The 12298-nt window shown below is 39.9% G+C and overlaps 1 protein-coding gene across 3 annotated transcripts; it reads right to left on the reverse strand.

The window, feature by feature from the left end:
* Positions 1–105: 105 nt before the first annotated feature.
* On the reverse strand, positions 106–9855 carry LOC132891141 (cysteine and glycine-rich protein 1-like). 3 transcript variants are annotated; one of them, XM_060928619.1, is made up of 7 exons: positions 9730–9855; positions 9172–9420; positions 6324–6433; positions 2555–2723; positions 2325–2454; positions 1785–1878; positions 106–604 (listed from the first exon to the last, which is right to left on the reverse strand). In XM_060928619.1, the coding sequence occupies exons 3-7, from the start codon at positions 6430–6432 to the stop codon at positions 528–530; spliced, it is 579 nt and encodes a 192-aa protein (XP_060784602.1). In that variant the 5' UTR covers position 6433; positions 9172–9420; positions 9730–9855; the 3' UTR covers positions 106–527. The 3 variants fall into 3 exon arrangements, with proteins under 3 accessions (XP_060784602.1, XP_060784594.1, XP_060784586.1); XM_060928611.1 differs by having other exon boundaries at positions 9101–9420; XM_060928603.1 differs by lacking the exon at positions 9172–9420.
* Positions 9856–12298: the final 2443 nt, after the last annotated feature.

Below are 12298 nucleotides of genomic sequence, written 5' to 3' on the forward strand. Positions count from 1 at the left end.
ATATTTGTCTAAAATGCATGTGAATTATGGATGAAATGTCAACCATTTTATAGAAAATTATTAATATGCAAATACCCAAAGCCCTAATCGGACACGAGTCGAAAATTCAGTGAAATTATTTTATTTCCATCTGTTTCCACCATTTGCAAAACCACTGACTCATCATGGCAGGGTTTTTTTTCCCCTTCTTCTCAACACCACAAATTGCATGCCACAAGTTTCATAGCTATGAAAAGCTTAAAGTCTACCTTACCAAGCTAGCTATTTGCTTTCAACATGTAATGCTAGTCTGCTAGCACTATTAATACCATTACTGATGCTATCAACTAGCTAGCAAGCAGTTTACACTTCGTTAACATTGTTCAATGACCGTATTTTGTTGTAATCCTAGCTAGCGTATTTAAACTGTAAGGAAAAAGATAGCTAGCTAACTGACTTGTCAAAAAACAATTAAGCTGCTGTAAATATTCGTGCATGCAGTGAAAAGCTTCATGCGTATGGAATAGAAAGGTTTTGGTGTCGTCGTTTTACTGAGAATGAGCGAGAGCTCCAGCTCCTTGGCCAAACCCAAACCCTTTTGGCCCAAAGCTTTTAGCATAGCAACCTGTGTGGAACACAAAATTATGGCATTAATATACACACACCATATTTCCTGGATGATAGGATGCAATAAATACAGAAGTAGTGCTACATAAATACATCATTTACCAGCTGGGAGGTCCGTATGGTGAAATACCATGACCGAGGTCTTGAAAGTACTGAGCGAGGCCACGGTATTTTCACCATACGGACCGACCTTAAGCTGGTAAATAATATATTTTTTTCTTTACCAAATTCTAACAGAAAATGAGGGCGCCCGAAAGGGAAAACCAAGCCGAGCCGCCATTTTGAATCCTCATTCACGGCTGTAATGCAAATGGCTTCCTCCTCGGTATACAAGTGCACTTCCATGGCAGGAAAAAAAAAAAACACTACATTTTGCCGCCTATGTAGTCCCCTATTTATACAAAATTGAGTCATTCAGCCATGTTTTTGCTCGGCGTTAGCAACAGTTACAGGTTTTTAGCTTTCTCCTGAAACGTTTATTTCTTCTTCCTCAGGGTCGTAAAACTCTTTCACTGTGAAGACTGTCGTTATCGCCATCCATGATGTAAAATTAATGCCATTTTCCTGAGAAATGCTGGCAAAAATTTAAGATTTGATAATCTTATAAATAAATCTTAAAAAAAAAAAATGCTACTATATTTTTTGTTGCTGTGAACAAGCGAGTCGCCAGAGGTCCATAACCGGGGTCCATATTGTAGGATACGGACCCACTCGCCAGCCAATCAGAGCGCAGTATTTGGACCCGGGAAAAAATAATAATTCTATTTTTTAAAATTTGTTTTATGGTAAATGCAGGTAAGTTTCTAAAGCAGTTACTGTAGTCCATTTTACTACAGAATTTACGGTATTTGTTAGTGGGTTCCCCCCAGTAGGCAGGCTACTCCAACAGTGAAGGTCATTTTTCTCACCTGGGTTTGTACACTACCGTTAACTTAAAATAGAAAAAAAATCATGAGCTCTGGAAATTAACTCAAGAGCTCCTCCAAAGGCATTATAAAAACATTCCAGAAAATAAAGACGGCTCTTACTTTAACGTGAATTACACCACAAGGCATGTTTTCTACTCAGCAGGAAACATCTTACGCTCTAAAGTGGGTTTTTTTTCCGCCATTATATACACATGCTAATATTGCATTTATGAATGATGAGTGTTAATATTACAATAGAGAACATCATACCTTTGCAGTAGATTTCTCCATCTTTGTCCGTCATGGTGGTGGATTCGAGCCCCTTCCCACATTTAGCACAGCGGAAACAGCTCTTATGCCATGACTGGAGAGAATGGAGGACAAAAAAAAAAAAAAGTGACTTACGTTTCTAAACTTTCCTCCAAAATTTTTTTTTTTTTTTTTAAATTAGATCCATCAATATCTCAGTTTTCTATCTGGCTTGGGGTTTTTCTTAGTTACTTATTCCTGCCACTAGGTGGCGAAAAGTTTCTCCACCACCAACACACAAAGGCCCCCCCAGAGGCCACGCCTCCAGAGGCATAGATGCCACACCTACTTTACCAGGCACAACAGGCAAACTGGGTCTGAATTTTTTCGGTTCTCCATTACCTCTGTTACCATTTAGCTACTTTCGCAACAATCCTGTCAATAACTATAATTGAACAATGGTACATGGTAATTCAGCTAATGTCTGATTTTTAACACTTATAAACGCTGCCTAAATAGCAGGGTTCTGAGAACAATAGACATAACGTCCATTTCACTCACCGCTCCTGCTCCGATGATCTTCTCGGCTGCGTACACAGATTTGCTACAGCGAGGGCACATATCAGAACCGCCAAACTTCTGGGCAAACTTGGACGTGTTCTGGTTGCTGGTGGGCTGGTGCGGCAGATCACTGAAAACACAGAAATTTAAACCGGAGGACGTACAAGGCTACCGAGCTAAACTTTCAGATTGACAAGAATGGGCAATAAATTTTTAAACAAACAGCTCACACTTCATGTTTGATTCCCAGAGACTCTCCTTTGTCCATGCTCAGCGTCCCAGCACCCGCGCCGTACCCATATCCTTTTGGGCCGTATTTCTTGCTGTAGCAGGACTTGCAGTAGACCTCGTTTTCATGGGTAGCCACAGTCGTGCTATCTAGGTTCTTCCGGCAGACCGCTGATACCAGGAGAAGACGGAGTTCATGATATGGAAAGAAAATAAATAAAAATCCAGTGTTAAAACTGTTTCGTGTTTGACTAACAGACTTTACAACTTTATACAGCAGAGCAATGTAGACGTTAGCATTTTTTAACGATAATGTGAACTCTAACCCATTTGAGAGTGAATTTACGGTAGACTAGCTACTCCAACAGTTACGGTATTTAACCTCGTGCCTTTATAGTGGGCTGAAGACTCTGGATTTTATGGTTCTTAACTCCTTTATTAGGGCCACCGTAGCAGATTAACTACTCCAGCAGTTCCTGTATTGAACTTCGTGTCTTCATGGTATGCTAGCTATTACGACAGTGACAGTATTTAACCCATTTGTTATTAATGGTAGGCTAGCAACTCCAGCAGTTATTTTTGTGAACGCATTCATTAGCGAGTTTATTGCAGGTCTGCTAGTCAGTTAGCATGTGCACGGTAAGCTAGCTATTCCATCAGTTAATTTTAGTCCATTCTTAAGTGCTTGGAAGGCTAGCAAGTTACTAGCACATGCAGTATTTCAATTATTTTTATTGTAGGTTTGCTCATTTGTTAGTGCATGTACTCTACTCCAATGGTTATTAGTATCTAACCCTATTCCAGGAGTTCTATTACTTAAGCCATTGAACCCATTTGCTTGTACTGTTGTAGGCCTTCTCAAGCAGCTATGCTAGTTTTTAGTGTATTTACAGTAGCTTAGCTACTTGAGCAGTTACGGTAGCGTCACATCAAGATGGGAAATGAACTTCCACTCTTCGATAAGTTAATTTAAGTATTACGATACGCTTTTTACCATATTGCCCATCCCTGTAGTTTGCAGTTCTGCTAAAGTGTGGGATTCTTCCAAATAAGGAGGATGGAGCAACTTCCTGCATTCCAAGCACATCCTGAAACACTCACATTTTGCAAGATAAATACCAGAGCAGGTTTACGAGAGACCCTTTATGTCCTTAAAAGTCCCCAAGCAAACAGTGGATAAACAAGCACATTTCCTCACACATTCCCCGTGTTGCGTCATCAAGCAAAACCTAATTGCACAAGGCATTGTGTTGTGCGTTATCGAAGATACACTGTGACCAGTGACCTCTAGAACATGTTTAGAAGTCTGGAGAGTTTGATAAGATCAAGCTGGGCGCGCTCAATCTCAAGTGTCCAAAATGCAGGACCTTGAGCCACTAAAAGTGATCCGCAGTCCATCAGTAGGTGGCGCCAAAGAATAGCCATTGGAGCTGCTTTACATTTCTACTGTATTGCAATAACGCGCTACGGAATAGCTGCTCACTTGCATACTTAAAGGCACCAAATGTGCATCACAGAGGGAAGTGAAGCATGAGGCTGATCAACAGGTCGTGTTTTAGGGAAGTAAAACAGTACAGGTTACAATAACGAAACCGATATCCAGGCAAATCGCAAGAAATAAGACATTGTGTGTCGTCTTGTAGATGAACGATCGACTACATGGTGGAGTGATGAAGTGGAGTTACTGTTACCACCCTGAAGCACATGTTTTATTTCTGATACCATGGCAATTTGGCAAATTTTTAGTTTTTTTTTTTTAAGGACACTTTAAAATCCGTTTATTGCTGTGGAATGTCCACAAGAGTTCGTTCCTCTTATCGCTTATGTTACATCAGTCATAAATAATCCCTTCAACAGATTAACTTCAAGAGAGAACATGAAGACAAAAACAAACCAGAACTAACCAAATCAGGCACACCAAGACAAAGACTTTACTGCAGCAGAAAACCTACAGTGGTGCTTGAAAGTTTGTGAACCCTCTAGAATTTTCTACATTTCTGCCTAAATATGACCTAAAACATCAGATAAAGAGAACCCAGTTAAACAAATGAGACAAAAATATTATCCTTGGTCATTTATTTATTGAGGAAAATGATCCAATATTACATATCTGTGTGGCAAAAAGTACATGAACCTTTGCTTTCAGTATCTGGTGTGACCCCCTTGTGCAGCAATAACTGCAACTAAACGTTTGCGGTAACTGTTGATCAGTCCTGCACACCGGCTTGGAGGAATTTTAGCCCGTTCCTCCGTACAGAACAGCTTCAACTCTGCGATGTCGGTGGGTTTCCTCACATGAACTGCTCGCTTCAGGTCCTTCTGCAACATTCCGATTGGATCAAGGTCCGGACTTTGACTTGGCCGTTCCAAAACATTAACTTCATTATTCTTTAACCATTCTTTGGTAGAACGACTTGTGTGCTTAGGGTCGTTGTCTTGCTGCATGACGCGCCTTCTCTTGAGATTCAGTTTATGGACAGATGTCCTGACATTTTCCTTTAGAATTCGCTGGTATAATTCGGAATTCATTGTTCCATCAGTAATGGCAAGCTGTCCTGGCCCAGATGCAGCAAAACAGGCCCAAACCATGATACTACCACCACCATGTTTCACAGATGGGATAAGGTTCTTATGCTGGAATGCAGTGTTTTCCTTTCTCCAAACATAACGCTTCTCATTTAAACCAAAAAAAGTTCCATTTTGGTCTCATCCGTCCGCAAAACATTTTTCCAATAGCCTTTTGGCTTGTCCACATGATCTTTAGCAAACTGCAGATGAGCAGCAATGTTCTTTTTGGAGAGCAGTGGCTTTCTCCTTGCGACCCTGCCATGCACACCATTGTTGTTCAGTGTTCTTCTGATGGTGGGCTCATGAACATTAACCAATGTGAGAGAGGCCTTCAGTTGCTTAGAAGTTACCCTGGGGTCCTTTGTGACCTTGCTGACTATTACATGCCTTGCTCTTGGAGTGATCTTTGTTGGTCGACCACTCCTGGGGAGGGTAACAATGGTCTTGAATTTCCTCCATTTGTACACAATCTGTGTATTAGTGGAGTCCAAACTCTTTGGAGATGGCTTTGTAAACTTTTCCACCCTGATGAGCATCAACAACGCTTTTTTTAAGGTCCTCAGAAATCTCCTTTGTTCGTGCCATGATACACTTCCACAAACATGTGTTGTGAAGATCAGACTTTGATAGATCCCTGTTCTTTAAATAAAACGGTGCCCACTCACACCTGACTAATTTCACCTTCAAATTAACTGCTAATCCTAGAGGTTCACATACTTTTGCCACTCACAGATATGTAATATTGGATCATTTTCCTCAATAAATAAGTGACCAAGTGTCTCATTTGTTTAACTGGGTTCTCTTTATCTACTTTTAGGACTTGTGTGAAAATCTGATGTTTTAGGTCATATTCAGGCAGAAATATAGAACGTTCTAAAGGCTTCACAAACTTTCAAGCACCACTGTACCAACTGTTACAAAGCACCAATACTGGAGACTTCTACCAAAAACTTACCCCCATCAATCATGATATCTTTTGTTAAATAACACTTTTGAAAATCTTTTGTCAGCGTTCGATTATCATTTTCATCATCCGCCGCTGTACAAGTCCCTGTGAATGAGCTGTTGCTATAGAAACGATAAATTAGAACCAGCGTACTGTATGTATTAAAAACCTGCGCTGCTGTCAGAGCTGCTGTTATGGAAAATTAAAAGCAATAAGAACTGGTATAAAGTTTTGTTTCGTTCAAAAAGTGAACTCACTACACAGGAAGCATGATTTATGGAAATGCCGTCCATCACACTGAACTTCCTCTGCAAAGTAGACGGCCTTCTGACAGCAGCCACACTTGTTTCCACCACCAAGAGGCATCCTGGGGGGGGAACCCACACACAAACAAGATACAGACGTTATCAGGGTTTTCACTGAGAAAGATGACTTCCTCTCGAGAACATTTTAATGTGGATTAAACTAAGCTAAGCTAATCCCCGCAAACGCACAGGCGCCAACATCCTTTTTTTTTTTTAAACACTTCTCTTTAATAGTATGGTTTTTAACACACACTAATTCCCTCACATTATAAAAATCACATGATCATCTCCTCCATCAAAGTTTATCATGTGAATCAAATTCGCTTTGATATCTTCTGTCTAAAGCTAGCTAGCTTTAGACACGTGCTTGCTTTTACACAAGTTAGTAGTGACGGAGGCGGCACGGTGGTGTAGTGGTTAGCGCTGTCGCCTCACAGCAAGAAGGTCCTGGGTTCGAGCCCCGGGGCCGGCGAGGGCCTTTCTGTGTGGAGTTTGCATGTTCTCCCCATGTCCGCGTGGGTTTCCTCCGGGTGCTCCGGTTTCCCCCACAGTCCAAAGACACGCAGGTTAGGTTAACTGGTGACTCTAAATTGACCGTAGGTGTGAATGTGAGTGTGAATGGTTGTCTGTGTCTATGCGTCAGCCCTGTGATGACCTGGCGACTTGTCCAGGGTGTACCCCGCCTTTCGCCCGTAGTCAGCTGGGATAGGCTCCAGCTTGCCTGCGACCCTGTAGAAGGATAAAGCGGCTAGAGATAATGAGATGAGATGAGTAGTGACGGAGATGGCGCCGAAGTATGTCTCAAGCATAAGGTGGTGCGGCAGATAAAGCCCTACTTCGAATCATTTAGCAGAATACTACATGACGGGTAACAGATGAGGCCTCGGTTTGTTTGGTATGCCTGCAGTCCCATTACACATGCACGGAACAAAAACGCAGACGTTACCCCTCTTTATGTTTGTGTACACTTTTTTTACTCACAGGCTACCAAGCATGAATTCACAGAGGAACTGTGTGAGCGGAGAAAAACAGAGTTGGCATCAAAAACACTAATTATAACCATTATTTCAAAAATAGAACATTGTGCAAAGTCCATGCTAATAATAATAATAATAATGCAAAGCGACAGAACACTGATGTGTTGTCGAAATTAAAGCATGCTGTACATGTCTTAACACTAGGTGTCGCTAGTGAGCTCCGGGAGTAATTAACCTTTTAGCGAATCACAACCGAGGCCTCGTTTGTCGTCATCAGTCACGTGGTTTTCTGCTAAACGAAGCAGGTCTTCGTGTGCCACGCCCCATTCAGAGCTAGCTAACTTTGGAGTATGTTAGCAAAGCAATAATAGCTAGCAAATCCAAGTATAACTAGAAAAGCACTCGAAGAGCGCAGACCTCCGCTAAGAATCCTTTAAAAAAAAAATCCGGGATCCAGAAGGTGATCCGGATCACCGCCAAAATTTAACGGATTGTTACTTGTGCCCAGTCGCACCTCTGGGAAAAGTTTCAGAGCAATCTGTTCATAACTTTTTCCGTAATGTTGCTAACAAACAAACCAAAAAAAAAAAAAAAAAAAGCGCTACAGAAAACAACCTCCTTGGCACTATCGCAAGTGGTTACATAAAATAAACACTATAAAATAAAATGTTTGTAAAAATCCTGAAATAATTTGTTTCAATACGCTAGCATCAGCGTGAGAGCTAAATGCTTCCTTTAGAAGCTAGTTAGCTCACTGAGGTAATTAAGGGCCCTAATGGGCGTGTTAATGAGCTGCTTGTAGATTATTTTAATGTTCTTATGGGCTGACCTGTGTACAGAAGGTCAATATTTATTACTTTCATCCATAAAAACTGACTCATGGTTGTTACCATCTGGTGGTAATGGAGTATTTAGACTGAAATGGTTGAAGAAGCTAATTAAGCTACACTACCGTTCAAAAGTTTGGGGTCACTTTGAAATGTCCTTATTTTTGAAAGAAAAGCACTGTTCTTTTCAATGAAGATCACTTTAAACTAATCAGAAATCCACTCTATACATTGCTAATGTGGTAAATGACTATTCTAGCTGCAAATGTCTGGTTTTTGGTGCAATATCTCCATAGGTGTATAGAGGCCCATTTCCAGCAACTCTCACTCCAGTGTTCTAATGGTACAATGTGTTTGCTCATTGCCTCAGAAGGCTAATGGATGATTAGAAAACCCTTGTACAATCATGTTAGCACAGCTGAAAACAGTTGAGCTCTTTAGAGAAGATATAAAACTGACCTTCCTTTGAGCAGATTGAGTTTCTGGAGCATCACATTAATTTGTGGGGTCGATTAAATGCTCAAAATGGCCAGAAAAATATGTCTCGACTATATTTTCTATTCATTTTACAACTTATGGTGGGAAATAAAAAAAAGTGTGACTTTTCATGGAAAACAAAACACAATTGTCTGGGTGACCCCAAACTTTTGGACGGTAGTGTCGGATTTGGGTGATTTAGTTAGCAAGCAAATAAATTTTATATAGTCAGTCAGTTAGGTCCACTTTTCCTCAGAAACACAGTTAAATCAGCCAAACCCAGAGCACTGAACTGGTTACCAAGTGATTCCACAAACTGGGAAGCCATTAAGCACTCAAAAAAATCTTAAAATGGTCACTTTTTTCCAACACTAAAACTACAAAAATGTGTTAACCCAACATATATTTTATTAATCTGTTACTGGAGAGAACATGGTTGTACTTCCACCTTTCTTTGGAAATCAGGTGACACTTTTTTTTTCTTCCCTGAAGATGAGTAAGACAGAAAAAAACACCCACACAGAGCTTGTCTTGTTAGACAGAAACTGCAAAAACGTATAAAATCCCCCGCATCCAAGTTGTCTGAAGTTGAAAGGTGTTTAAACTTCACCTATTAAAAAAAAAAAAAAAGAGCCCTTCCTGAGTAAACAAGGATGTTTGAGCAGGAAAGAAAAGCAACAAACTGTACAGGGTACAGGTTTCTGCAGGATTATGAACCACAAGTTACACGACTGTGCACAAGAATGCCTCATTTCTGGAAAACTCCTCCTGAAAAAAAAAAACAATCTTGGTGTTGGCAAGACATGACAACTCATACGTCACCCACACCGTTATGCAACGCTGAGATAAAACAGTGCAAAATGTCTATTTGCAAGGGTGTGTATACAACAAAACTTAACTAACTTGTCAAAGGCTTCAAACAATATCATCTATCACGTTTTCTTTTGGTTTTGTCTTGGTCAAAGCCTTCAAAAACAGCTTCACTCTAATGGTTGTGTTCTGGAACATCATCCTGAACATAAAGCACAAAACTTTTCCCTAACAGATGATAAGATAAGACCAGAAATCATACCATACCTGTAGTGTTTGAGTAGATCAAGCTGGGAAAGGAAAAACAGACTTGGGTGAGAAAGACAGAGAGAGAGAGCGCAAGAGGAATGGTGGAGAAGCTGTTCTGGAAGCTCGACTTCCTTCTTCTCAGAGTTTTGTAGCAAAGAAAAGAATGACATCATCAGGGTTTTAGGGTTAGACACATCAGAACTACTGCCCCCTGATGGCATCCCCACACGTCCCCAAGTAAAAGTATGCTAGAACCTGTTGTACATGGGATTTACAACTCAGAGTCCAAAAAAGTTGGGACAAAGTACAAATTGTAAATAAAAACGGAATGCAATGATGTGGAAGGTTCAAAATTCCATATTTTATTCAGAATAGAACATCGATGACATGTCAAATGTTTAAACTGAGAAAATGTCTCATTTACAGAGAAAAATTAGGGGATTTTAAATTTCATGACAACAACACATCTCAAAAAAGTTGGGACAAGGCCATGTTTCCCACTGTGAGACATCCCCTTTTCTCTTTACAACAGTCTGTAAACGTCTGGGGACTGAGGAGACAAGTTGCTCAAGTTTAGCGATAGGAATGTTAACCCATTCTTGTCTAATGTAGGATTCTAGTTGCTCAACTGTCTTAGGTCTTTTTTGTCGTATCTTCCGTTTTATGACGCGCCAAATGTTTTCTATGGGTGAAAGATCTGGACTGCAGGCTGGCCAGTTCAGTACCCGGACCCTTCTTCTACGCAGCCATGATGCTGTAATTGATGCAGTATGTGGTTTGGCATTGTCATGTTGGAAAATGCAAGGTCTTCCCTGAAAGAGACGTCGTCTGGATGGGAGCATATGTTGCTCTAGAACCTGGATATACCTTTCAGCATTGATGGTGTCTTTCCAGATGTGTAAGCTGCCCATGCCACACGCACTAATGCAACCCCATACCATCAGAGATGCAGGCTTCTGAACTGAGCGCCGATAACAACTCGGGTCGTCCTTCTCCTCTTTAGTCCGAATGACACGGCGTCCCTGATTTCCATAAAGAACTTCAAATTTTGATTCGTCTGACCACAGAACAGTTTTCCACTTTGCCACAGTCCATTTTAAATGATACAGAGATTTCTCCAGATTCTCTGAATCTTTTAATGATATTATGGACCATAGATGATGTGATCCCCAAATTCTTTGCAATTTTACATTGAGGAACGTTATTCTTAAATTGTTGCACTGTTTGCCCAAGCAGTCTTTCACAGAGCGGTGAACCACGCCCCATCTTTACTTCTGAGAGACTCCGCCTCTCTGGGATGCTCTTTTTATACCCAGTCATTTTACTGACCTGTTGCCAATTAACCAAATTACTTTTTTTTAGCATTACACAACTTTTTCAGCCTTTTGTTGCCCCGTACCAACTTTTCTGAAACGTGTTGCTGACATCAAATTCAAAATGAGGATATATTTTTCAAAAAACAAAATTTTTCAGTTTCAACATTTGATACGTTGTCTTTGTACTATTTTCAATGCAATATAGGGTTTCCATGATTTGCAAATTATCGCACTCTGATTTTACTGATGTTTTACAGTGTCCCAACTTTTTTGGAATTGGGGTTGTAGTTTTTATTTAAAATTTGTTTTAGACTTATATTTAGTCCAAACTATCTTTTATATAAGTATATCGATGCTGATGTTTACGTAAATAAGAAAGTAATTCTCATGTTTCGAAACAAATGAACTGATAAGGTTGAACCTGTGTCAGAAAATATCGTCGTTCCACTTTTATTTGCGTAGATCATATTTTGTTCATCATTTGTTGTCGTTTACCAATAAATGTCAACCGGCGATTGACATCGTAACCACGTGAAAATCCAGGTCAAAGGTCGCATGTCATTCCTCGAACCAAAATATAAAACGTCTACTGATATTGGAATATGTGGTCGATATTTATAACAAACTACAAAGAAAAAAAAAATCTGACTGGAATAGAAAAATCTGAATCTTTCAAGCACGTCATAATTTTTATATGCTAGTAATTTAATTCTATTTATTGCAATCGGATTCCAAATACTCTATAAACATTCCATTCTGTTATGAATCAGGAAAAAAAAATTATCATAAATCACAGCACTTTTTTATTATTATTTTTTAAAAGTACTTGTTCTACTTCAACAATGTTACACAAAGATCGATCCATAACAGTTGTAAATGTCACTTAATTCCACAGGGTGTCGATAATGGTGGACACCGGTGAAAGTGATCACTATTATCGACACCTCACTCACGTGACTTCTCAAATGTGCGTTTAGATACAAAATGGCGGCTGTCAAAAGAAAGAGTAAGGAACAAAATAGATCATGAAATGTCGGTGAATTTGATCAGTAAAAACATGTCCATGATCTTTCCACCATGCTTACTTGCGATCATAACATCTGGGTTTTCTGAAAAATTGCTGATCGTGATAAAAAAAAAATAATAATAATTTCCATCTCAGGTAACGAGCTGCGTCATCAGACGACAAGATCAAAGGGTGGGTGGGGGGACGGGTCTTCTGGTTGATTGATTAACCAATAATAACTGTTGGAACTGGAACTCACCTTTAA

Source organism: Neoarius graeffei, chromosome 1 (assembly GCF_027579695.1).
Source record: "Neoarius graeffei isolate fNeoGra1 chromosome 1, fNeoGra1.pri, whole genome shotgun sequence".
NCBI classification, from domain to species: domain Eukaryota; kingdom Metazoa; phylum Chordata; class Actinopteri; order Siluriformes; family Ariidae; genus Neoarius; species Neoarius graeffei.